Source organism: Drosophila grimshawi, unplaced genomic scaffold (genome assembly GCF_018153295.1).
Source record: "Drosophila grimshawi isolate 15287-2541.00 unplaced genomic scaffold, ASM1815329v1 contig_311, whole genome shotgun sequence".
NCBI lineage: Eukaryota > Metazoa > Arthropoda > Insecta > Diptera > Drosophilidae > Drosophila > Drosophila grimshawi.
In genome coordinates, this window is record NW_025063098.1 from 25,081,590 (window position 1) to 25,108,005 (window position 26,416).

Genomic DNA, 26,416 nt, shown 5'->3' on the forward strand with positions numbered 1-26,416 from the left:
TTATTAGATGACTGTCAAAATGTTTCTATTGTAAAATCTGGGTAATTATTTCAAGCTCAGCGGCTTTCTACATTTTATTTAAAGTGCAACTGAAATGCGAAGAAATTTATATTTGGGGAATATCTGGGCTTCACATAGTCAAATTTAATGGAATGTATAATGTTTGAGTATCTTTGAAAAAATTAGAACATTTTATGTAATGCCATGTAGGCAGTAGCTAAGTATTTATGACATTTTAAATCAACGACAACAACTCAACCTACACCTGTGTGGACTTCGCTGTGTACATGCAGCCCCTACATTTGTACCTTTTCCGGATCAGTTACCTGGGGTGTCAGGGAAAAGCAAACCTTGAAACGAGACCATAAAATGGTAAACGCTTTCGCTGCTGCTACCAAAAAGCGAAAGCAATAAAGACTAAAACAACGGCTTTGGGTTGCGATCCTTGGTAGATGGGGGAATGGGGATAGGGAGGGGGGAGCTGAACGGAAAAGTGGGGCTGGAGGCGGAGGCGGTTAAAGGGCAGGTGGAGCGCATTACTTTGAAAGCACATTGAGCTTGCAAATGACTTTGTAAATGGCGCTCGACAAATATTTTATTACCAGCGAACAGCAACAATTTAGTTTGTATGGTACGCCCAGCGATTTTGAGGCACGTTAAGTTCCGTACTTAAATTATGCCCACGACTTTCTTAATGTAAAAGCTTAAAAAGTAACGGTTTCTCTTTGCACCTGCCGAACATTCAATAAAATTTCAAATTGTGTTTAATTTATCCAAATGAAACACAATGCATTTAAAGGGGATGTATTTTGTATACACCTGTTGAGTGAAAACAACTTAAAATAATGCTTGCTGCTGTTGATTATATTTTGATTTGTTTGTGTTCTGACACGGCAATTAAATTTTGACAAATTTAAATTTATATATGCATATGTGTCCAATGCCCTCTTAACAATGTTACAAGCTTTAACTAAAATGCATTCAAGTTACTTGTGCCAAAGGCTGTCGATTTTCTCTTATCCGCTGTGAATAATTCTTATGACTCTTGCTTTTTGTCGCTGGCCATTGTTTTGAGCCATTGTTTGGTGGCAACATTGGGCGTTGTTTGCTCTTTGCCATAAGCCATTGTTTCGGTGCCGTGGAAAATTTACCCTTTTTTTTTATTTTTTGTTTTAGTTTTGCTACTTTTGTAGCCGCCTCTGGCGTGGCCGGCGTTGGTTAAACACCGAAACAACTTCATTACCGAGAGTTAACAGAGTCATATTAAAAAAAAATCGTCTAAAATTAACGCCAATGTTCTGGCTTATTTCTTAATGTCATTGCGAAGGCAGTGGGGGAATGAGGGCATCTCTATACCATTATTTGGCTCAGTCTTCAGTTGAATTCGCAGTCTGAGTATCCGGTTTCGGTTTCGGTTTCGGCTCCTGGACGGCCGCGTAGTTTGCATTAATTTCACGTTCATTTCGCGCGATAATCGCATTTCTCTGTTGTCTCGTTCCGCGTTGGTATGGAAGCAATGGCTGTAGTCTGTGCTTCCATATTGTTTTAATGGCGGATAACATCCTTAATGGCATCTATTAAGCATTTAATTTATACACTTGAAAATCACATTTAGACGCTCGTCGTCTTCACTTACAGCTGGCAAACTGTTGCCAATTGACTGTGCACAAAATGCCATAAGAATTGTAATTTTATTTGATTATCAAATTTAATTTGATTATTGACAATTCTGCAGCTGAATCGAAATAGGGCACTTTTATAGTGCGCACTGAGTTATCAATATTAAAATTACATTACATTATACATAATTTATTTTATTATTTTCAATGCACAACAATTGCAGTTACTTTTGTGAATAAAGTCAAACTAAGTTGGCGGAGGATATTTACATGAAAATGAAAATTTGTATTTGTTACTCAAGCACTTAAATGATATGTAGCAATGAAATGATGTACGTCAACAGTTGATAAACAAGATGAGCATTTGCTGCAGCGAATGCTTAACTGTATTTTATCCTAGCATATTCATATAATTTTGCTAGATGGTGTATTATAAACTTCAAGTTTATATTCATATAAATAAATACATGATATATCCTTTTAATTTCTATTAAATGAGAATACCACTTTGTAATTTACATATCATAGTTAAAATGATGTAAAAATTAAAAGAAAAGTTTATATTTGTGATAAAAAATTGTTCATTATAAGCTTGAACTTTATAAACATATAAATGATCAACTATGTATTAAAATTGTTTAATACTATATTAATAATTTATGTTTTCTGATCTCTGCAAATACTAAAATTGTGCTTAAAAAATATACCCATTGACTAACCGTCGCATACGTGGTATGTAAGTAAAAACCATCAAAAAATTCTAATTATTCATTGTAAACGCGGAGCGCTGACAGCGAAAACAATGAATGCACTCAACTGTGAAAACTGCAACAATGCGCATTCCAGACGCAGACTCACAAAGACTCAGAGGCAGCCAGATCAGACATAGCTGCGTGGGGGTTGTGGCGATGGGTTGCAAGGAGAATTGGACACAGAAATGGCGCGACAGGGAGAAGGATTTGAGCAATGGAAGCATCGTTGACATTTTTAACAATTTTCTAGTCGTAATTCACCATTGTTTTAACAGCAATTCCAGAGAGAGAGAACGAGAGGGTTACAAAAACAGATACAGATACAGAAACAGATACAGATACGGCTACAAATGCAGTTGCAGTTGCTGTCGCTGTTGCTGTTGCTGTTGCAGAGACACTGGTCTTTTGTTTCTCTGCAACTGGAAATGTATACGTGTTTTTGTTTGCTATGACAGCAATTTGCAGCATTTAGTCGAAAGTCCATTTAACTTTAATGCACTCGTATTAATGTTATCTAGCAATCCCTTAGATACACCATTCACTGCAGTTGGCGGACAGCAAATGTTTATCTATTGCTGACAATCAGAAATGCATTCGACTCTGAGCTCGGGGCTCTCTAGAATAGATTCTAAAAATATATCAAGCATATAAAAACATTCATAACTATTTGCTGACCCCGAGAGTCAGTGACAAGCATTTGGCAGCGCAGCCAACAATTTCCATTTAACCCACTCCCAATTAATGCATTTTTGGTTCGGCGCTGTGCCAAAATGTTTTTATCTACCCTGTTATCAGAAAGTGAGCGTGATGACCTTTTAGAAATTAAGCGAAAGAAACACATTTGAAGCTTAAAACTTTATATATTTTATATGTATAACTCTAGATCAATTTAATGTTTAATTTATACATGTCCATGGGAATTATCGCAAATATTATTGAAACTTAATTCCGATTCTGAATTTGGTATGTGTGTTCAAATTAATTGTTGACATCTGTATTCCTGCAGTGATAAAAATGTTTAAGATAGTGCAAGCCAGCATGATGATCTTTTAGAAATTATTCGAAGACCGTAAATTCGATGATTACTTCAATATTTTACGATAATTTCATTATTTTTCATTAAGCTTAAGTTTTTATACATATTAACCCGAAGATATAACCAATACGAGTACAGCCTATTTTCTAGTCGAGCAATCTCAATTCGAACACTCAAAATGTTGTTTGTTTTATTTGTGCGCAATGCGACAATGTCCAAAACACAAAAACACCAATAAACCACAAGATAGAAAATAGTTTAAAACGATTCCAGAAAATGCTTTAAGAAACATAGACAGCGCTAGACTGAAAACTGAGTAGATAACTTTTGATATTTTTAATTGAAATGTTTGAGTGGTTGACAGATTTGATCCGTGAAGTAGGCATTGATATATAGGTAAATGTAATTGTAATGTTTTAGTTACAAAATTTTTGTTTCTTTTTTATGTAAGTATTCTTCTTATTAATATTGTGGAGAATAAAAACTAATTTCAACAACCAAAACATTACCAGATGAATTCTTTTGAAGGTATCGCTGGGAACGGACGAGTGCACTCAAACTCTCAGTAGCTTCGATACGGAGACACACGTGGGATAACAGGAGACCAAATGGCCAATGTAGTCGTGAACACAACCTCTCCCATGTCCGGACGCCGTCTGAGCCGGGACGTAAACAGACTGTTGGCTGCTGGGTTTCAAACCATCGTTAACGACGACTTGACTAATTTGGAGGTGCGCCTCGAGGGACCAATGGGCACTGCTTACGAGGGTGGCATTTGGACGGTTAGCGTGACAATGCCCCAAGAATATCCATTGAAGGCGCCACGCATTAGATTCGTTACAAGGATACTGCATCCGAATATCGATTTCAACACCGGTCTCGTTTGCATGAACGTCTTCAAGCAGGCCTGGTCGGCCACCTATGATCTGGTAAATGTATTCGAAACATTTTTGCCGCAGCTGCTGCGCCATCCGAATCCGCACGATCCGCTCAATCATCGTGCGGCGTCCATTATGCGGCAGTCCGAGCAGGAGTTCCGTGATAAAGTGTCAATGTACCTGAGAATGTACGCTTTACCTATTGTCCCGTCAGATCACGCTAAGGTCGACAAGAATCTTGAGAAACGCTCCTCAGATCTCAGCTTGTCCGAACTGCTGTCCGATGATGATGACGATTAACTGTTGGCTGGTCTTTTGTTTTTTAGTAGAGTGCATTTTTCTTGAGCTACCAAAAGTTATTTTTGTTTACTTTAGATCACAATTAATATTGAAAATATAGTTAATAAATTATATGAAAGTTTCATTATTTAATCAGCATATGTTTACTATTTAACTATATCTTAAATTTGTTATATACTCTAAATTTTAAGTGTCCATTATGATACATATTTACACTAGTAAAAACCTCTGTTTTAATATTCATTGTTCAATTATCGCTTAATTAATGATTGTTGCCCGACAGCTCGGTAAAGAAAGATGTGATAAGAAATTAATGATAGTGTAAATTGCGACTGAATATCTATAATTGTCGAGTAACAATTGTATATAATGGCAAAAGTTTTATCTGTGTCAATTGAACATATAAAACTTTAATTGCTCAGTTAGCATTCAATTATAAGCGGATCTTTTCAGTCTTCAGCCTGCTTCTTATAAATCACTTAACGGCGTAATAAAATTTTCTCAACGGATAATTAAAGTAAATGTAAATTTAAATACCCGGTTAAAATAAAGTTTATATTTATTTATCATTAAATTATAACAGTCTGAAAATTTATTTTCTTCCTCGTTCCTGACCGGCAGACTGGCCACAAACGATGTAAATCTCTTAAATTCATAGCTTCAGCCATTTTTCAACGTCAACAGCTCCAATTACCAGTTGCCAGTTAGCTGGCATAACTTTATTGCAAATATTTCTATTAAAATTCACCGTCAGCCACATTATTAGCTAGAGAATTTCGAGAACTCGACAGTTAAAACTTGAAGCATGAATGAACGAATGAAAGGATAAAGTTCCGTAAAGCAAATACCACTTTAAACTTTAATACTGGTTGTAAATTTAAACTTCTTTTGAACAGTTCGGTTGTCATTCCGGAAATGTTTTCCGTTCGTTTCTTTCAGCTGCGGTTTTTTACAGCAGTAGTCAAGGATGGACAACTATGGTCCACTAAAAAGACGACAAAATGAATTTGGCTATTGCCCGAAATTGGTTTAAATCATCGAAGGAAAATTCGAATTCGCCGTTCTCTACTTTCTCAGTTGTAATGTCAATGACGTCGCTTTGCAACGTTCCACACTGATGCGCCGGCAACAAAAATGGGGCAATGCTGGTGAAGCAGCCAGCCACATAGTGGGGTAATCAGCCACACAGGCAGCAAGCCAGTAAGTTAATGGGCTGCACGTACAGTGAAGAAAAAAGTCTGTCGAATTGCAAAGAATTTCGTTTTTGTGGCCCGAATTAATGCAATAGTCGTTTTCAGTCTGAATTGACTTTTTTCGAGCATCTATTGACAGCGACATCGAAGTGATGCCGTTAGTGGAACATTCCATAGAAAATTACATCGTCTGCATGCAAATGACACAAATCTAATGAATTGTACACACGCATCAAGTTAGGTGTAACATGTTGGCAATCGATGATCTGATAACTTAACGCCTGAGTGAATAGGCCATTCAACTCGCAATCTTGAGCAAACTTTCCATTCATATGCTGTGTCTGTGAACTTAAGAACGTGTTCTGTTTTGCTGAGCAGTTCGTAAATCTATTAAAATCTCAATGAATGCGTAAGTTGTAGCTTGTCCGTTGATCTATCTTACTTAAGGATATTAATCCTGTTTGTCGCTCTTTCCAAACGATGTTTACCGCATTTGTGATTACTTTAAATATCTACTTAAAATGACCTATCAATTTTAAGCTGCGACAATTGCTTCTATTATTTTAATGTTATTAAACTGTAATTGGTCTCTTTCATCTACTGATATAAGTATTTATCCTTATATTTATTTACGTAACACCCTTGGCTCCTTCTTTGATTATATTTATGCTCACATTAGCGACTCACTAGTGAACTTGAGTTTGATTTTATTAATTTACTCCTACTAAACTATTCTATTTATATACACAAGAAAGTATATCAGCGTCCCCATGCTCACAATACTTGTCTACAACTTGATGAACACCTTCTATATAAATAGAAACCATTTCATTTGAGATCCAGACCATGCACAATAGAAATTAACTTAGGTGTACAAGTAATAAATATTCTAATTGAGTACATGGCGCAAAAACTTTGCCTTGCTACAGCAAAATACTTGAAGTCCATTTGACTGTCTAGAGATTCTCTCGGCCTGAATGGTGAAGCTTGCAGAATCATTTGAGATCCAAGGCGAATTAAGTGCGAGAGTGTGGGGGTAAGATGGCTAGATGTCTGTTAAGGCGACAGTCAACAAATGGGAGCTTTAAATGCTTGAGAGGATTCGCTTGCAGTGCTCGCTAATTTATTCAAGTAAATTAACTCGGCTCTCGATGTTGGTCGCTCTTAGCAACATTGATGCTTGAGGGGGGCGGGTGGTTGTGGGCACAGGTTGGGTACAGATGCCTTTCTACTGTTAGTACGCACGGTGATATTGCGAAAAGCAGCTCATTAGCATATTCTAATTAATTTATATTATTCCAAAATGCACAAACTTAATTGCTAAGGCCACTTAGTTAATGAAATTGTACTTCAACTCCGGACAGCGAGATTTCAAAACCTTATGCGGCTGCCAATGACGATTGCAGACTGTCTTTCAAACAGAGCGTTGACAGTCTGCAGTAAAGATGACAGACCCTCTAACGAAAATATGACAGAATAAGAAGAAATACCAAACAAAAGGAATAAGGTAAGTTAATTGAACAATGGTAGTTGTTTTAATTAATTAGTGAATTTAAACATTTGACTAATAATTATTAAGAAGAAGGCTATAACCATAAGTCTGAGCATTTTTCTATTAGTTTCTATGTCTCTTTTATAAGACTAAATTTAATTATAATACAATATGCAATTCATTTGTTAAAATTATTAATAATTCTTTATTATTAAAATTTTATTATTACAATTTTTTAAATCTGATATTGAGCTTATTTAAGTTTTGTAACGAATCTCATCACGCGCTCAACTCTAGATAGCTGGCATAAAAAGATAGAGGCTTAATATAAACTTTTAACAAAAGTCACAGGAAACAAACATCATTTTAAGATGACACAACATTGGCGACGCCCGCGAATGTTTTTCAGGGTGGAAGGAGGGAAGGACGTCTTTCATTAAGAAACGACATACGTAACAGGCTTCGAAAGATTTTGTTGGCAAACAAATTGTAGTAACTCTTATGGGAAAGAAGAAGATGTCGAGTTAGTTGTGGCTACGAAATTTCCAACCACACAGAGACACCCACACAGACACAGAGACAACTTCGTTCGCATTACGCATGGTAAACAGAATACGTTGCGTATACGCCCAGTTGTCTGGTCTCCCCTCAACCACTCCATTCGTCCGATTTGTTCGACTGGCACTTTGTCACGAATAAAGTTTGAGTGTTTGCAAGTTATTTCAATGGCTGCTCTGTGTACGATTGTCTGTCAGTTTGTCTCTCTGTCCGACTGTCTGTCTGCCTGTATGTCTGACAAGCGACGACACATGTTTTCAGTGTCGTTAGGATCTGCTTTTGACACAATGCGGCTCCGGCTGGCAGCTAATTTATGCCGCATAGTACCCAGCCAGAGATTGGCACAAAGTCGAGCACCTTTGTGTGCCTGCATAAATGTCATGTTAATAACATGCGCTGCCAGAATTCGGCAGCACACAATTTGTTTTGGCCTCAGCCCCAGAATCTGACTGTCTTCAGCCACCTCCCCTTTTCCCACTGTACCATTTGAAGGGTCTTCTCAAAGCCTTGCTCACCTCGGAGGTTTGTTGTATAACTCTACTAATGCGTCAGCAACTATCACCAACATGTCCAATATTTGCTGAGACAAGTGCAGCAATGCTTACTCTGAGTCAGTTGGTGCTTGATGATACTGGTTTGACATGGAAAGAACAACTTAAATCTCACGTGGAGCCCACAGGTATTGTGCCAGCTGCAATTGCCCTAATTACCCCGCTGTCTATAAAACCTGAGTCTCTCGTCTTGCAAAATATTTGGACACTTGGCTCTCTCTCTCTCTCTCTCTCTCTCTCTATTTCTCTCTTTCTCTCTTTCCTAATAACTAATAATTTGAATTGTACACGTTTAAAACATTTGAGGGCATAAATCACCATTATAAACAGATATATTTATTTTTTATTCTTATAAGCTTAATCACGATTTAAATTTTACATTTTTGGATATTTTACTTGTTAAAACGGGTATTTCAGTTCACATTTAGAGAGTAAACATGACTTTAAATGTATTGAGTCAACTGCAAAGTTTTATGCACACCAGCAGCTATTGAAGTTCGAATTTAGAGATTATGTTTCTATCACTTTGCAACTGTGTATAAGTTGTGTAAACTCAAGTAACTTATTTTCAACATTGTATTAATATTAATAGCCCAAGGATATGTAAAATACATAAATAATATTTACGATTTGTTCACTTAAAAAGCGATAAGCAAACGTCAAAAGAAATAAATATAGACAAGAGGCTCTTTTTGTTCACATTTGTCAGAGCACATATTGAACAAAAATGACTTTTAAAGTAATTGCCTAAATTGGGGAAAGCAAAATAAAAATAACAAAAGGGAAAATGGAAAAATTCGTTTTGTGAAACTAGTTTTCAGTGCCAAGAGACGATGCTACGAGGCGACCTTGGATGAATCAACAACCAAACGAGGCAATAATCGAGGCAGGGCGGAAGGGGGAGTTGGCAGTTTCCATTCAAATTGTTGGACCAATAAAACGAATGTCGATAAATGAGATTGACAATGACAAACATGAAATCGAATGCAGTAAGGTTAACACAAAGATGAACAATGTCAGTTTGACTCGCCAATAAAGAACCCAAAAATAAAATCGTGCTGAGGTCAAATGCCAAACGGAACAAAGTGCACAAAATCAAAAAACTAAAGACCTTAAAAACAAAATGAACCCAATGGACTGACAGCTGTGCGTCTAGGTTAACAGATGGCAGAACATTTTCGGCCACTATGGATATGTGTCAGCCGGTGACTCTTTTCAGGCAAAATGAAAAGAAAACCAAATGACAACTGAAATGACCAAACGTCAAGTGGCAGAATATCCCTCTGGCCCCCCAAGGGTATACGTGTGTATGTATAGGAAACAACTTGTTCTCTGGGTGTTAATGTGAATTAAAGAATTCCCAATTGGTACACAGCCCGAATAACGTATAAGGTATGGCTTATTTGCTATTAGCTGGTCAGGCAAGGGGCGGGGTCGGCGGAATCATATGTGCAAATATTGGCTTAGAGAAGAGAGCAGCGCTGTTGCTGCTGGTGCTGCTGCTCTTGCTGCTCGTCCCTCGCCAGTTGCCACTTGCTGCGTCTGCCATTTGCATAAATCAAATTTGAATATGCATCGCTGACTGGAACTGGCTCCAACAGTCGCGAATGCAAATTGTGGCTGCACATGGAGCGTTGTGAATGGTTGGGGGGACATGCAAATGTGAGTGTGAATGCGAATGTGTTTCATTAGAAGTTCAAAGCAGCTGCAGCAACATGTACGTTTGCCAAAATGAATTCATATGTGTGTGTGTGTGTGTGTGTGTGTGTGTGTGTGTGTGCGTGCGTTATGTATATGTGTGAGTGTGTGCCGTGTGGTGAGCTCCACCTGCCCTCGAACACGCTCGAAGGAAAAAGCACGCACAAGACTAACGCACACTCGTAAACAGACACTCACACACACTCCACACACACACACACACACACACACACACACACACACACACACACACACACACACACACACACACACACACACACATGCATTCAAACTCAAATGAGTGTGAATTCAAAATAACCAGTTGTGAAACTCAGCAAGTCCCACTAAAACAACCAAACTGTTATTATGTGAATAAAATATTGTGTAACAATTTGTATCAATTTATGTCTTCAGATCAGGCATACTTAAAAAATGTATAAGCGCAAAATATTTTCATTTTATTGCATGTTTAAAATGTATCAGATTTCATTTATTTTCCGCCCCTGGCTGTATATTCTTATGGCCTTTCAGAGAGTATAACAATTTTGGTTTACAAGTATATTACTCAACTTCTTGTAGAGCTTTCAATAATTATTTTCACACATATTTTCACTCATATTTAGAATTTAAATATAATATTAAATTAACAAGTCAATTCCTCTTCAGTGCTCGGAGGCCAGTCAAGTACAGAAAAGAAATCCCTTCTTACGCATTTTTTTTTCGTAAGATTTAAAATTTAGATGTGAAAATATTTCATAAAAATCAAAGTCCTTCAAAAGTAATTTGAAATATTTGTCGGGTGGAACGATGTCCCGGTGATTTTCTTGCGCTTTGAAACGTTAAGGAATGTTTTAACATTCTTTGTCAATTTGCCATGCACAAACACACACACACACACATTTAAAGCACATTGACACAGGCAACACGTTCATTTGTGGCAGCAATTTGTTGCGACTGCCACTTGCGGATTATGAAAATTAAATACTACATTTGCAGAGTTCTACAGTTAATTATGTTGACGCACATGTTCCAGCGACAAGCTACGTGATACTTTAACCTAAATTTTGCTCCGCCCACAAAGCTCTGAGCTCTGTCGTACAGCTTAATACCGGGTCCTTTGTTAAGCTTGATGCGATTAAGGACAAAGCAATTGAGGTATGACGCTTATGGAGAAATCTAATTAACTTAATATTGAGGAAATGACCATTGCCTTTTGCAACGAGTTATACGGATAGTGCAAATCAGTTAGTTATTATAATTTTTCTTACTAGCATTTATTTCGTTAAAACAACTACTTAAAATAATCCACCCTCGTTTATTTAAAATAACTTTGGCAAGATACAAACAATTAATATAATCACAGGATAAGGATTGATCATCTCGGTGAAATCACTAACTTAAATTTTATTTAGGTTTTCCCAATTTATGTGGGACTTAGCTCTGGGTTCCCCTATCTGCTCTCTCTGAAAATAAGATAAAGTTAATAATAGTTATCGACTGTAAGAACTGCAATTGGTGAAAATTAAGATCATACTGTCAACATATATTATCGAATCAGAAATATGGTCCGTTTTTTTAGTTGAATTTGGTCGCTCTTCTGAAAATATGATAAAGTTAATACTTATTATCGGCTGTAGGAACTGTAATAAATGCAAACTAAGATCATACTGTCAATAAATAATATCGAATCAGAAACTTGCTCAATTTTCTTTGTTGGATTTGCTTGCTCTTCAGCTAAATTTTGTGGCTCTGCAGTTGGCTTTGTCTCAATTTCTTTAGACATTTGATCGTGCTTATTCCAAACAACTGGCTGAACAACCGATGAAATAAGTGATTCAAAAGCATTTACCGGTGGGTCATTTTCTTGCTTAGCTTTTTTTGAACCACCGCCTTGAAACGGCGCCATCATATCCATTGGGAATGGATACAATATCGTAAGATTCCGCTCATGAGCTATCGATGTTAAGATCTGCAAGTGCCGCAACTGCAAATTTAAATGCTGGTCATGTTGTATGGGATGATAGTAGTTTTAAGATTCGTCTCACTTGAAGGGTTATTTTGTTTTCAGACATCACATCAGATGCTTCCTTCAGTGATTGCGAGGCCAAGACCTCGCCCTCTGCAGATATGATCTTAGCACGTGCCTCTCTCAGTGACTCTGCCTCGCTGGCCATCGATCGTTGGAGGCTTTCCGGCAGGTTAATATCCTTTCTGGCAAAGCAAAGCATGAAATAACAGACAAAGTCTAAAACCATTTAGCTTACAGCGCAACTCGCTCGATTCGCACACCCCATTTCTCAGTAGCATGATCCACGGCGTTTCCAATCGTCTCAGATAGAGATTCCCTAGAGGTTAACAGTTCATGAAGGGTCCTAGAGCCCACAATATTTCGGAGCGTTGTCTGTGCTATGAAAATTGAGGATTCGTGCACATTGGAGATCTGCAGAGTTGCGTGCAGTGAACCCTCGATATAATAGAAGAGTACTGCATCGACGCTTATCGTCACAGAGTCTCTAGTGAGCATCTCCTGAGTCGGAATCACCTCGACTCTGGTGCGAAGATCCACAAGTATGTAGTTATCGATGCAAGGCAAAAACCATACCAGACCCGGCCCACGTGCGCCCTTCCTGATTGGAAGAGGATCTTGCAGATAAAAATATAACCAATCTGTTCATCGAATATTACCTCACTCGGCCTAGGCGAAAAAATACAGCTCGCTTATATTCCTTTATAACTGTAAAACAAAAAAATAAACAGATCGGGAAGGTGATCACTATGATAAGGTAGGACAAAATCGTTGCTATTTTCTCAAATGATGAATTCTGTTGCTCTTCAGCTACAATAAGGGTAAGTGAATATTTTACTAGGTCTATGCATAAATTTCATTTAAATACTTGTTTTCAGGTATTTTTTGCCTTCTTTGCGTTTGGGTGGCCTCTGCGGCCCATCACTGGGCGGCTTCGAGCTGTCATATCCTTCAGCGTTTGCAGCATCCCTTTCAGCTCTCTTTGCATTATCTCTATCTAATTTTGCCTTGTAGCGTGGATTTTCTTCGATTTTCATAACGTCAAATTTTATAAAACACTATTTTGGATTGAAAAAGCACAATAAAAATATGCTACAATTCCAGGAGCTATTGATTCGAAAAATCGAAAAAATAAAGTTAAAGTTTTTGAAATAGCAGCAATAAATAATGGATTTAATTTTTAGCTTCTTTATATACTTATGTTTGTAAACTATAAAAATTACTGCAGTATTCAGGTTTCTTCTCTTTATCGTCAAAGTCTAACAGTATTCACCACTTGAATTTTCTGGCTCCTGACTCCTGACTGACTGAAGTCATTTCCTAGAGAATTGTTTTCAGTTATAGGAGTTCTTTGCGTTGCGATTGTAAACCTTGTTGAACTCTTCAGTATTTCTATGAGACATGACTGAAATTGTTTCTAGTAATGTGTCAAACAGTGATATATTTAATTCCGAGAGATGGGAAAGTGTCAGTGGCGTTTATATACTAAAAATTAGGAGGGATCAGTTAACATAGCTTGCAGAGAAATTGTTGTCATTTGATTGGGGCCTTTGTGAATTTTTTTTTTACTTAACTTTTAACTCTCAGCCTGTGTTTGGTCGAAACGATTAAAGTTGTACCTTGCATTTTCTTATTTTAAATGCAGCCTACGCCTACAAGTTTGCATAATATTTTGTAAAAAGTAACTGCAAACTTTGTGATTTATATGCAATTGCAATGTGGACAATTTCACAGAACGCCAAACTTGTGCAAAACAAATAAGAGTGCCCAAAGTCCATGGTCACGACTATGGAATACACTTTGACAAAGAGAATTGTTTGGCAGAGAAATACTAAACAAAGTGTATAACAGATAAATAGAGATTAACTTCTTGTTGATTGAAGGAGAGCGAAGTTGCTTGATATAATAAAACACACACGAAACTACCTTGCCACCCATGCAGTATTTGGTATTCAATTTTAAAGAAATTTACGAAATTGCCGAAATAGTCCAGTAAAATGTAAGGGTCAGAAGAAATAACTTTGTTGAATCAAGTTTTGCGAAAAAGTTGCCAGTCCGAAAATAACTAAAAAGTTCTGTTTTCTCGCCTCGTTTTTTATGGAGCGACAAGCAAATGGCAAATGGCAACTGGCGACTGGCAAAAGACAAAGGCCAGCGAAACATTGCCGTCTAAGGGATAGGGAAAGGGTAAATAATAACTTCGGAATGACTTTTGGTGCTTCCTTGCAATATGTAGTGCGGCAAAAGCGAAAACTCTCAACTTTTTCACTCCGTGACCACATGTGCCATCCGAAAGTTTTTGTACACCCGCTGCCAGATTCATGTGATCCCATCATAAAGTAATTTATGTGATTCAACATCTGATTGCAGATGCAGCACCATATGGTCAACAGTCAGTTAGTCAACCACCCACCCAGCCAGCTAGCAAGCCAATTGTCTCGACGCGTCATATGGCGAGCGAATATTGCTCTATTATGTTTAGGACTCTAATGGAAAACATTCACTGATGGACTAGCATACAGTTATTAGCCCGCAGGGAACGCCTGACCCCAGCTTATGAACTTATTCCATAAACTGACCAAATGAATGCCAGCTCAGACTAAGCAAATCCGTCATTGTCAGCATTCGTAATGGAATACGACTCCATTGATATAGACATCACTTATGCATACATATATACATATAAATATATATTTAACAACATCGTATGCTTTGGGCAAACGGGGTTAAATAAGTTTAATTGCTAATAATACATAAGCGGCAAAAAGTTAATATTAAATTACACATCGTGCCGAGAATTTGATCAAAGACTATAGAGATACTGATATTTATTACTTTTGTGTAGTCTTATAACAATGGACGATAAATAAAATATTTCAAATGGATATACAGCCGACGCATAATATTAAATAAATATGCATATTTCGATAGGGGCAATTTTATAACTGAATACAAAAAAGATTATCGATACTTACAACGTTAAGAAATATTTAATGCATTTAAATGCAATATTCTGTTTAATGTAATCAAAATTAACAAACAATAAGCGATATATAAAAAATACACAACTTAACATTAGCTTTGATGAATGCATTTATTGAATGGTAATCACAGTAATTAATATATAATAAACACTTAATGCAATTGTGCGTAATTTAAAATCTACTAGTTGAATGGACTAAATTAGATTTAATTTTTTTTTACTGTATTCATTTTTTAACCAAGTAACCCATTAAACTATTTACTCAGCTCAGGCAGATTGTATAAAAATGATTACAGTTACATTTCAATAAAATAGGCAGAAGCATATTGTATTAATAGTTGTATTTAGTAAAATGTCAAAACCACAAAATGATGACATTGCGGTTATCCGCGAAGCTATTCACATGGCTCAGTTAGGTAAATGTGTAATTTTAAATTGAATTCTTGATGAAACATTTTCATTGATAGATTTCTCCTCGCTGCGAATTACACTAATTGAAAATGTGATGAGAGCCATGATGGATGCGTATGAGCGCGTGAAGATCTCCTTGATTTTGCCGAAACTAATTGAAAATCGTGGTACTTTGGTTAAGGTGGTGACTGGTACGCGATACGTGGCAGCCATTCCGCTGTTGGACGACTTTTTCCGCAGACGTGACATTATATTAAGGGAACAGCGACCGCCGTTGGAAGATCATGGCATGATTCGAATTATTGATTACTTTCAGCGCAACAGTTCGATGTACCAGTTGTTTCCAAGATATATGCATTACATGCCCCAAGAGGACCGAAAGTTTCTCAACACCTTTGCCAAGCTGCTGGAAATGGCCAGGGCTCATTTGGAGCGCGATGCGAAGACGCAGATTCAGCAAGAGCGCTATCTACAGAGTGTGTGCAAGGATAAGGAGAAACTGATGGGCGATATGCAAATTATTGAGAGCAAAAAGGCAGCATACAAAGTTATGCAACAGTGGAAATCGGCCAGCAAGGCGGCTAAGATGGCTAAAATCGAGGAAGATATGAGGATTAAGGTAAAACGTCATGAGGAGATTATTCAACGTGAAGCGTAAGTGCGCCTGAGACAGCAAATAAACAATCGATATTACTTTTGTTATTGGTCTAGGGATCGATGCCGTCGCATTGTGCTCGCTAATGAAAAAGAAAGTAAGGAAAAACAAGTTGAACTGGTTGAAGAGGTGGAGAAAGAAAGATTCATCAACGAAAAATTAACAAAAGATTACAAAAAATTGGAAAAGGAAGCGCGTGACGAAAAGTAAGTGCTCGTAATACACATATTTAACCATATGAGTGTATTGTTATACACCAGGAACAAGTTGCAAATACAGCTGGAAGGCATTATTAAGAAATACGATACTGTAATCGGAGAGAAAATAGTTGAAAATCTGGAGCTGATGGATCAACTGAATGAGGCAAAGAAAGCGCTAGACGATTTTATGGTCATCTATCGCATGGAGGCTGCCATCTACAATGAGATTGTGGTCAAGCGCGAGAAGGAGGAAGAACGTAGAAAACAAGCTGCCATATTAAAATACATGATGCATCGAGCCGCTGTTAAGATTCAGCAATACTGGCGAGCGTGGCGTAGGCACATGGCAAAGAAAGCCAGGAAAGAAAACAAACGGGCGAAGAAGAAATAGATAATAGTTTTATAAAAGAACGAAAATTTCCTAAACTAGACAAAATTGTAGAAATATTAAAATTCATTTGAGCTGAATTGTATTTAAGAAAAATAACATTTTGTTGGCTAAAACGGAGTAGTCCTATAAATTGTACATTTAGTCAGTCATGCATATTGTAAAGACAGTTTTGTAGCTTTACGGCAAACACACATCGAATATTATTATTATTATTATTTGTTTTTTGTTTGTTTTTTTTTTTTCACACACAACGGCGATGACGTCAATGTTCGCATTGTCAAGGACATCCGAGGATCTGCACAAATTGAATGACATTGAAACGTTTGTTGAAGGTTGGTAAGAGATAATTGTTGAAAATGTGAATTATCTCAGCTCTGCAGCATTTAGATAGTGATAGAGGTGCACAAATACGTTGTGTCCTTCAAGTTCTGCAGGACTCGAAATATTGCTTGATGATAGCTTTGCTGCTGCCAAAGCTGCTGGCTAAGCCGAGCAGTTTGGTCGAGGCTTTAACTGGTACAGAATATGAGCCAGCCCTGAAACTGGTTGCCGACTATGTACGAAGACGTGATACTATCGTTCAGGAGCAACGACATCCATTGTACGATGACGGCATGATTAAAATAATTAACTACTTTCAGCGTCATCCTCAAATAAGACAGCTATTTCCCGATTATGAAATGACACCACAGGATAACCAGTTGCTGTTCATCTTCGAGCAGATGTTTCAGATCGCCCTGAGCCATCTGAAACGCACCGCAAAGCATGAACTGGCCAGCGAGCATAAGCTGCATAAATTATACAAGGGGAATGAAGAAGTTAAGAAAAACATCGATGAACTTCTAAGGAAGCTGAGTAGACGTAAAGTGCAGTTGCGTTGGATAATGGCAGCTAGAACCGTGTTTGTGCAAAAGTGTGAAATGAAGATGAGCGTGAAGAAAGCACAGTATGCAAAGCGAATACTCAACGAAAGGTGTGTGTGTGTGTGTGTGTGTGTGTGTGTGTGTGTGTGTGTGTGTGTGTGTGTGTGTGTGTGTGTGTGTGTGTGTGTGTGTGTGTGTGTGTGCGTGTGTGTGTGTGTGTGTGTGTGTGTGTGTGTGTGTTGACAACTGTGATACTTCTTAGTTCAACTTCTTAATCTCCTCTGTTCCCATTGCTCTACAGCGAAAACTGTCAATCTATAATACGCAAAAATCGAAAAAAATGTTTGGAGCGAATAAAAGTGCTGGAGACGGAGTTGCAAAGTCTACGTGCGAACTATGAACAGCAAGCAAAAAGGAATCGACGCGTTGAAATGCGTACGCGCCAAGAAAAGTAAGTTGAAGTAAATAAAAACATAAAACAAATTAGAATGCTTTAGTCGGGTTAGCTCGACTACGAAATACCATGCTGCTTTATATATTCTAGTTTTATTGCCAAATTTCTAATTGAAAATTTGAGCACATTCAAACCTAAGCAAGTGTGAAATTACCCTTATTTGTTATCGCCGGAAGGAGTTGTGAAAAACGAAGTATATTTTTATTTGCAAACCGGCAATAAAGTCATCGGCTTGCGACAAACGCGTGCATATATCTACATATATTTGTACATGTTAATCTTAGATAACGATCAAATGAAACCAGAACTTATTCTTCAAATTTGAAGTTTATATCTCTTATAGCCTCTGAGAAACACGTATTCATCGACAGGGATTGGATTGCTTCGTCGACTCCCCTGTTTATCCTGACCAAAAATGTATACACATCTTTCCACCTGTAACATGCTTTTCACAACAAAAAAAAAAAACATTTTTTTAACTGAGTTCAAGGTATATAAAGATAATATATATTCATATATATTTCTATAAGAGAAAATGAGCAGGTCGGAAGGCAAAACACATACTCATACCTTCCAGTATACTTACATTACTAATATCAGCAACAACCTTAATCAACAGAAACAAGCTGGAATTACAGCTTCAGAGTGCAATTAATAAATACGATCACACAATCGGTGAGAGAATGATCGAGCATTTGGATCTGGAGAATGAATTTGAAGGGGAGCAAAAGTCGATGGAGACATTAGTGATTGCCTATCACAAAGAGGAGAAAAATTACAAAAATATTGTTACACAGCACGAGGAGGGATTAAACAACAATATGAAGAGCAAAATCAATTTATATATGATGAATCGGGCCGCTAGAAAAATACAAAACTATTGGCGCGAATGGCGCACACAACTAAACAAAGAGATGCGTAGCAAAATGATTGCCACTAAAAAAAAGAAAAGAAATACCAAAAAGCATAGAAAATTAAATATAAGTCATAGAAATTCTAGTTGAAAATCACGAATCAATGAGCATAAGAAAATCATTTCAACTGGCTTAGATTGAAATTATGGTCTTAAGTTCGTTGCTAGTCGACCGAGAGACAGGGCGAGACAAGCGACAGAAAGATACAAAAATAAATAAGTTCTAATAAAGAGAAATAATAGTTGTATATATTATTAGAATTCCTTTGATGTGTTCTATTATGCAATCTATGTAGAACCACTTGATATTAATGGCTGGCTTGGCATTAGTTTGTTTTGGGATCTGGTAGTGGTATCTTAATAAACTATTTATTTATGTATATGAACTGAATAAAAGCGAAAAATTTAATTAATGAAGCGACATACAAATGAGATGGAAATGTGGCTCAAAAAGCGCTGGCAAAAATTCATTGAAATTACCAAGCGTGAAATGAGCAGCTGTCACTGGAGTACAAAGGACATTGAGCAGACAGGCCAGGACACGCAAACACGCACTCATACATACATCTGCGCAGACACACACGCAGATACACTGAGACAGGCACGCAGACAGAAGCTTGACAGCTTGAGATAGAAAGCGAATGGCAATTTGAAATTTCATTAAATTTCTCTGTTTTGTATTTTGTCAAAGAGAGAGAGACAGAGATAGAGAGAGAGAGAGAGATAATAAGAGAGAGAAAGCGATAGGAAAAGTCGCGGCATGGAAATTTGCACAGCTGTATTGACGTCGACCTCAACACGCCATCAGAAATATCTATGAAAATTCACTGGACATACAATAGGCAATGAAAAAAAATATATAAAATTTAAAATCAAGTCAATAGCCTTGCGGTGCTTTGCGGCGAGTGAAAGTTTCGATTAAATTAAATGAATTTCAACATTCACGACATTCTCAATTTAAATGGCCAAGTGCAGATGTGCTTCTTTTGAATTCCGCATTCCGTTTTCAATGTGTCGCCATAAATTAAGCTTGAATAAGCGACACTTTTAATCTCACAAGGCAGACAGACGCCAACAGAGTAGAACATGGCTGGACACCATTCTAATCAGCACATTGTGCACTCTCAACATAAATCCAGACAACTCCGATAAGTCCTGTCTGCCACGGCCGCACGTAAAAACCCTGCAATTGGAAGCGCTGTGATCCTCCATGGCGCTAGGCGCCACATCAGGCGCAACTTAAAGCATGAAAATCCCTCGCTTCAAAATGGATTTACGCGCAAATCCGTAGTGCAAAAGGTGGCGTGGCTGGGCGTGAATAGTACAGGCAGAAGGAAACGCAAGTTTGCCAAGCTATCTAGGCAATAACAATACCATACTTTAACGTGAGTCGAGTAAAGAGCTGGCATGCTGAGGGATTACGATGAATATGAGAAGTAAGAAATGGTTATACACCTGACGGACTATCATTTTTGCTAAATGTACTCCATTTATCCTTATTGAGTTGCTTAGAAAAAGATACTAATTGCCACAAAATCACGAAAGTTATTTAAAATCTTCAAAGTTAACACTACAAATACACCTAAGAGTAAAATATGCTTAATTTAAAGTTTCACACACAATATACACTAATTACTTAAGGCTCTTTGTGCTACAGCCAAGTCTTTAATCCTTCTTAATGTGTTTTTGCACTTCTTGGCATTCACACTGATCTAATAAATATGCCTAGGAACTTGAAATTTTAATTTCCTCAAAATAGAAGGTGCAAGAGAACAAAAGTGGAATGCAACTGTGTCTATATCCAATTAGAACTGCAATTTGGAATTAAATGATTATAGCAAAAGTACATCTGCAGGCAATGAGCACGTATTTCAGAAGGAAACCCAGCTCGCTCTTAAAATGAAAAGCCGAGATGAGCAGCAGAGCACAAAACCCAGTTGAAATTTGAAATTTTGCAAATGGTAGATGTTAAAATGTGGAAATAGTTCATTTTCCGGTATGAGGGCAAACATTTCGGCATTTTCTGCCTGTTGGTGCCTGGTGGTCAGAATCCTGCATGTAGCCACGCATAAACTACATACAACTTTCTATGATTATAAGGTCGAGGTTTCTGGTTTGATTACACACACACACATACAAACAGAAATACATACTCTTAGCAGCGTAGCTTGGGCCAAAAATTGATGGTACTCACATTGACATTCATAGCCATAAAAGCATAGTCGGACAGGCTGCAACCGCTAACCCATTTAACTCATTTCGCATTTTTCTTTTTTGGGAAACTTTGAATGCGCTTCGAGTCTGACATTTTCCATTCATGTCTTTCACTTCATTCATTTCGCGCTTACAATTCTGCGCTGTTTCTCAGTCCCTCTCTCTCTCTCTCTCTCTCTCTCTCTTTCCTTTTTTACCCAGTATAATCTGTTTTCAGCCATGCATTCAAAATCCATGTGATTAGGGCAGACCAGAGTAATAACTCGCCCGGTTTGTGAAATAACCACATTCATTGCCCAAGTCCAATGGCTAGCTTTTCGTGCTTTTTGTTTTCATTAGAGCTTGGTGCCTGAACTCAATTTGGCCAGAGTCGCATATGAGGTGTTGGAACCTTTCTGGCCAGAAAGCCAGAAAGCCATCGACAACAAGGTATACGACCGCCAACTAGCGTTAAGCCATAACCAATGAGTGGCATGTGCCAACGGATTATTGAGCTGTTAGCAGCAAATTGCCAATTGACGCACAAATAATATACCGATGCGGGCTCTAAGAGCCATTCGCAAATACAAAAGCGTTTTGGAAATGTTTGCAATCGGCTTAATTGCTTTATATATAGTGAACGAAGAACTGAATCGAAATAATCTTCCATGTTTATTCGATTGGTTTGCTTTTTGAAAGCGATATTTATTTTCTTCTTTGTACCTGCAAGGGTATTCAGTGTTCGACAAGCCGATAATATCTGAATATTTCTGTTCTTTTAGATTTTATATTTTACGTTATATTTAAAACTAACTCAAAATTGAAACTTAAGTCTGATTAAGTTGTTTTAATTCCAAATCTTGTACATGTTAATAACATTTAATCAGAAACTTTACTAAAGGAAATTTTTGCTGAGTTAATTTTTTGGCATTCAAATTGGAGCTGTTTATTCTGTCGCTAATAGGGGATTACTATGCAATTTATAGTCATTCCATACCTCTTTTCACCAACTTTCAGTATCTTATTTTATTTGCCTTATTTCCACCCTGCGTTACATGAACATGAAAATGTAATTAATTAAAGTTTTAAGATATTTCCGATAAATTTGCAGATAATTTTAGTACAATTTAATCCGCTAAAGCACCTCCAACTCAACACCATTAATTTTTGGATGGTTGTGGCGAATATCCGCGTACAGCAGCCTGTGAAAATTAGCAATAAAAATATTTTAATTGGAGTTCTAAACAAATCGAATTGCATGTTAATTTCAAATTGCCAAATACTTCCGACAGTGGGCGACCGTCAGGCAGGCAGACAGACACACATAGTGACCAACCGAACGAGAAACAGTCAATACGAATAAAATAAACCAATTTGCCTCCGCATTGCTGCCGGATATATTGGCGGTCTTTCTGAGAAGGTGGTTGGGTTTCTATGTGGTTGGGTCGTTTTTATAACCGCAGGCGCGGATGCTCAAATTGCGATGAACATTTTTGGCACGAAAATGAAAACTTTTGCGCAAAAATGTTTGTAAATGTGCGGATTCGATTCGAGGATGCATAAATTTCAATATAGGCAAAATGTCACGTATCCGCCACTGCCAGCCAAAAATGCAACGCAAATTGAAACCGAAACAATTTCAAGCAGTATAAGTTCACCACCGCATCTCTGCCACAACATTTTAACCCAATTTTTTGGGCATGTACGCCATGCTCGCTGAGCCACGTGGTTTTTAATTGAGCTCAAAGCGACCACATCTAATTATAATTGCCGATGTGGGAAAAAGGCCCAGGGAAAAAGGCAATATATTAATGCTATTTGGCAAGTCACGGGTGCGCTGTCAACCATCAATGGCAACAAGCACCTTGTTACCCGAAATTAGGATCTCTGCCGGTGAGCAAATTCCATTCTTCCATGTCAATTTTCTTTTTGACACGCCGAGCGAAGCGTCGTGTTGACTCCACCCATGACAAGAAATTCTAATTTGCTACCAGTCTACCCCTGTCTCCGGCCTAACCGCTTGCACATTTGGTTGAAGTAGTTTTCCACTTGCTACCAAAAGTCTGCAGAACAAACAGAAGATGGCAGATGAGTGCGTTTTCCTAAAATATATCCAACCTAACAGAAATCTGTAGTTTCTCACTCTTTTTTTTAGAGTATATGCAATGCCTTCATTCTATTTAGGATTTTGGGTAAATATATTCGTAAATAATAATTAGTGACAGTGAGAATTATAATGATTTTGTGAGTACATTGGGCTACCTAATAAATTTAACAAATATTTTTAAACACCCATTGAAAATGGGTTTTGTGCAACATGCAGGCAGAAGGACTCATCTCCGACTCCATTTAATATGCATATATACTTGTGCTGGCTATAAGAAATTAGAGCAATTCCACGTGGTTAGACTTGAGTGTACAAAGCTTTTTAAACGAATGTGTGGAAATACAACTAGCATAAAATATATTTTACAACTGGTTTCAGGTTATCATGTCGTCGAGTTAACATATTTGGGTTATTTTTTGATTTTTTGTAAACTTAAACCATATTATAAGATAATAAGTAGTTAATAAAGAAATTGTTATTAATATTTTGAGAGAAAATTCTTCTGCTTTTGCTATTATGTTGTAATTTATTTAATTTTATTTTATATAATCTTCACCTGTGTGTTCTGGAAGCTTCAACAATATTAGAAATTAATAAATACTTTTATGTTGTATATTATTGGACTTGTGATATGATGCTACTTACTAAATCAAACTGATTTTTGTTTACATTATTTATTTATATAAGTATACATATATTCCCTTGGAATACCATTTGGACAAAGTATCGTGCAAATATTATATATATATACAATTACATGGAGATGTGTACTCTGTGGAAAGTTTTTCGGCCGCATGAAGCGGAAAAAGAAAATTTATGCGCATTTGCATGTTTCCACATTTTTAAGCTTTGCGCAAAGCATTTTTCATTAAATGTTTCTTTTTTTAAATAAATACATTTATTTTCTAAAAAAAAAAACTCACAGCGCAACGATAAATTTAAATTCAATTTTATTATTTGCCAGCAATTTGCCGCTGTTCTAAAAACTCTCTATAATATGTGCCAAAAATTGTGCTCCACTTAGAATTGAAACATATTTCACATTTACAAATTTCTATATATATTTCATACATCAAAATAGAAAAAAGATGAGTTTGAGCTCGATATGTAAAACAAACCCTGAGAGCGCCGACTGTAGTCATTGGCAGCGTGAAGTGTGCGGTCAGTGTCCCAATTGGAATCTGGATCAGGATGAGGGTCACATCAGTAGCGATGCCGGCCATAAACTAATGACAACTGATGAATGTCAACGGCTGAAACGGGAGCTACAGGCTTCCCTCTTTAAAGTGAATCGTGATGTAAATCCCATGACCATTCTCTTACTGATGTTTTTCGTTATATTCTGTCTAGCTCTCACTGTATGGCTGCTGGCAAGGGCTTTTGTGCTTGGGAAACGTCCTGAGTTTCCGAATGAACAAGTAAAGGTTTGCGATGATCGCCAGCCTGGCGGCCATGCATCAGTGGAGAGTATTATGCGACAGCTGCGCGATAAGTGCGCAACTTCAGGAAACACACCGAGTGGTGTGGCCAGCAAGGCAGAAGAGCTGTTTGTACCACCACATTTTTGGAAAAGATTCCCAGTGAAAGGGTTCCGCGGGAAAACGAAGAAAATGGAAGCAATTAAAACCTCAGGCCGGAATATGATATTCGAAACTGAAGACTCAGACGAAACAAGTAATATGGAATCAAGTGAGAGTTTAATACCAGATGAATTAACCTCCGAGGAAACAGAAGCTTCAACAAGCGACCAATCAGAACAAAGCTCAATGGATGAAGATCAGACATCGATAACCATTAATATACAGCAGGCTGCGCGCGACTGCACAGATATCCTCGGAAAAATGCCAACATGTTATGGACCCTTAGCGACAACAAATAGCCATCCATCAAATAGCCCAAAACGCGGCAAAATGCGCTGGGCGAATTGGCTCAGACGGAGCAAACAGACCGATTCTGAGGTATAGCTGGGCAGGCAGCCAAGTAGGCATCGAAACAGTTAGTTGAAAATCATACACCAGATAAACTCACAATGATTTCCATTTGCAAACAAAACACTACCAGTGCCGAGTGCAAACAATGGATGAGTGACATCTTCGCACACTGCAATCGCCTACTTGCCAATAAGCATCTGGAATTGTGGAACGAATGGTGGTTGAATAAGCAACCAGTGCCTCACTATCATATACCGCACTTAATGTCTGCCTATGACTGCAAAAATCTGATGAAAGAAATGGAAAATGATGATAACCCCTCAATACCTGTAATTCAACGTTTCGATATAGAAGATATGGACTTGGGCTGGCGCATAGTGTTGGTCGTGTTGGTGGTTTGTTTGGCTCTGTGTATAATTGGCCCGATGGTCTGGCTGCTGAATAGGACTTTGCGGCGCATTGCGTTGCCAAATTTCAAGGATTGCGAGCGTCAAGGATATGGGAGTGGCTCGCCTCGATCGTTCATCTCGTTTGGCAAACCATTCCAGCCCCAGACACGTTTTGGCCCCTACCGAAAAAAAAAGATTGTAGTGCCGCATGGCGCCTACCGGGCGTCCAAGCAATAATTCTTTTCCAAACTCTTACAACCCATACCCTTAACCATTGGCAGAAAACATATGACAGAAGCGTCAACCGAACGTGAGACCAAAATAGTGTAAAAAGGATATAAAGAGAAAACCGAATGTGAAACAAATCCAAAAAGCACCGTCGAAAATAACGACAATTAAAAAAAAAAACTGTCGCGGTTGTGCTCAATCGAGGAAAAGATTTATGAAATGTGTTCCGCAAGAATTTTTCTTTTGTTTTATCTTACACCATGTTTTATGTTTTTATTTTTACGGGTCACACGAGAAACTGCAACAAAACCCTAGCGCTTATAAATAAGGCCCACTGGCAAGTACAGTGGTATCAAGTGAAAGTATTGTTAAACTTATTTTATTTTACATTAATCAATACGTATTAATCAATATATTTTGTCAATTTATTGAAAAAGTAATGTTTGTGCTATCAAATAAAATGTTATCTTTACAAATTTGTAAATTTATAGACGAATATAATAATAATGGTGCATAAATTCTGACATTAAAAAATATTTAATTTATGCTGCATACTTTTTAGTGCTACTTGGCTTATATGCCAAATGGAGTTGCT

General features: G+C 37.5%; 5 protein-coding genes across 11 annotated transcripts; 4 read left to right on the forward strand and 1 right to left on the reverse strand.

The window, feature by feature from the left end:
- The first annotated feature begins 3,835 nt into the window (after window positions 1-3,835).
- LOC6568033 (ubiquitin-conjugating enzyme E2 H) lies at window positions 3,836-4,688 on the forward strand. The gene has a single exon (XM_001994517.2). The coding sequence runs from the start codon at window positions 4,016-4,018 to the stop codon at window positions 4,583-4,585; it is 570 nt and encodes a 189-aa protein (XP_001994553.1). The 5' UTR covers window positions 3,836-4,015; the 3' UTR covers window positions 4,586-4,688.
- A 6,684-nt stretch (window positions 4,689-11,372) lies between these two features.
- On the reverse strand, window positions 11,373-13,183 carry LOC6568032 (band 7 protein AGAP004871). Of its 3 annotated transcripts, none has more exons than XM_032740582.2 (7): window positions 12,972-13,183; window positions 12,763-12,913; window positions 12,342-12,704; window positions 12,123-12,288; window positions 11,746-12,061; window positions 11,612-11,674; window positions 11,373-11,540 (listed from the first exon to the last, which is right to left on the reverse strand). In XM_032740582.2, exons 1-7 carry the CDS (start codon window positions 13,138-13,140, stop codon window positions 11,512-11,514), a joined length of 1,257 nt encoding a protein of 418 aa, XP_032596473.1. In that variant the 5' UTR covers window positions 13,141-13,183; the 3' UTR covers window positions 11,373-11,511. The 3 variants fall into 3 exon arrangements, with proteins under 3 accessions (XP_032596473.1, XP_032596474.1, XP_032596475.1); XM_032740583.2 differs by having other exon boundaries at window positions 12,763-12,811; window positions 12,972-13,142; XM_032740584.2 differs by lacking the exon at window positions 11,373-11,540 and having other exon boundaries at window positions 11,618-11,717; window positions 11,778-12,061; window positions 12,972-13,142.
- A 2,125-nt stretch (window positions 13,184-15,308) lies between these two features.
- On the forward strand, window positions 15,309-16,825 carry LOC6568031 (cilia- and flagella-associated protein 58). Its single transcript, XM_001994515.2, has 4 exons — window positions 15,309-15,502; window positions 15,554-16,151; window positions 16,209-16,358; window positions 16,413-16,825. The coding sequence occupies exons 1-4, from the start codon at window positions 15,439-15,441 to the stop codon at window positions 16,741-16,743; spliced, it is 1,143 nt and encodes a 380-aa protein (XP_001994551.1). The 5' UTR covers window positions 15,309-15,438; the 3' UTR covers window positions 16,744-16,825.
- Window positions 16,826-16,940: 115 nt separating this feature from the next.
- Window positions 16,941-19,221, forward strand: LOC6568030 (dystrophin, isoforms A/C/F/G/H). Of its 5 annotated transcripts, XM_032740756.2 has the most exons (5): window positions 16,948-17,075; window positions 17,131-17,300; window positions 17,385-17,716; window positions 17,908-18,057; window positions 18,680-19,221. In XM_032740756.2, the coding sequence occupies exons 1-5, from the start codon at window positions 17,000-17,002 to the stop codon at window positions 19,062-19,064; spliced, it is 1,113 nt and encodes a 370-aa protein (XP_032596647.1). In that variant the 5' UTR covers window positions 16,948-16,999; the 3' UTR covers window positions 19,065-19,221. The 5 variants fall into 5 exon arrangements, with proteins under 5 accessions (XP_032596649.1, XP_032596647.1, XP_001994550.2 ...); XM_032740758.2 differs by lacking the exon at window positions 18,680-19,221 and adding an exon at window positions 18,151-18,226 and having other exon boundaries at window positions 16,941-17,075; window positions 17,131-17,716; XM_001994514.3 differs by having other exon boundaries at window positions 16,950-17,075; window positions 17,131-17,716.
- A 5,188-nt stretch (window positions 19,222-24,409) lies between these two features.
- Window positions 24,410-26,213, forward strand: LOC6568029. The gene has a single exon (XM_032740595.2). It carries the CDS (start codon window positions 25,303-25,305, stop codon window positions 25,828-25,830), a length of 528 nt encoding a protein of 175 aa, XP_032596486.1. The 5' UTR covers window positions 24,410-25,302; the 3' UTR covers window positions 25,831-26,213.
- Window positions 26,214-26,416: the final 203 nt, after the last annotated feature.

Coding starts and splice junctions, on each gene's coding strand:
- LOC6568032 (XM_032740582.2), bottom strand. CDS start 13,140: ATGAAAATCGAAGAAAATCCACGCTACAAGGCAAAATTAGATAGAGAT. Junction 12,705..12,762: donor TTTCGCCTAGGCCGAGTGAG/GTAATATTCGAT, acceptor TCTTCCAATCAG/GAAGGGCGCACGTGGGCCGG. Junction 12,062..12,122: donor AAAACAAAATAACCCTTCAA/GTGAGACGAATC, acceptor TTAAATTTGCAG/TTGCGGCACTTGCAGATCTT.
- LOC6568031 (XM_001994515.2), top strand. CDS start 15,439: ATGTCAAAACCACAAAATGATGACATTGCGGTTATCCGCGAAGCTATT. Junction 16,152..16,208: donor GAGATTATTCAACGTGAAGC/GTAAGTGCGCCT, acceptor TTATTGGTCTAG/GGATCGATGCCGTCGCATTG. Junction 16,359..16,412: donor AAGGAAGCGCGTGACGAAAA/GTAAGTGCTCGT, acceptor GTTATACACCAG/GAACAAGTTGCAAATACAGC.
- LOC6568033 (XM_001994517.2), top strand. CDS start 4,016: ATGGCCAATGTAGTCGTGAACACAACCTCTCCCATGTCCGGACGCCGT.
- LOC6568030 (XM_001994514.3), top strand. CDS start 17,000: ATGACGTCAATGTTCGCATTGTCAAGGACATCCGAGGATCTGCACAAA. Junction 17,076..17,130: donor CATTGAAACGTTTGTTGAAG/GTTGGTAAGAGA, acceptor TGCAGCATTTAG/ATAGTGATAGAGGTGCACAA. Junction 18,058..18,679: donor ATGCGTACGCGCCAAGAAAA/GTAAGTTGAAGT, acceptor CTTAATCAACAG/AAACAAGCTGGAATTACAGC.
- LOC6568029 (XM_032740595.2), top strand. CDS start 25,303: ATGATTTCCATTTGCAAACAAAACACTACCAGTGCCGAGTGCAAACAA.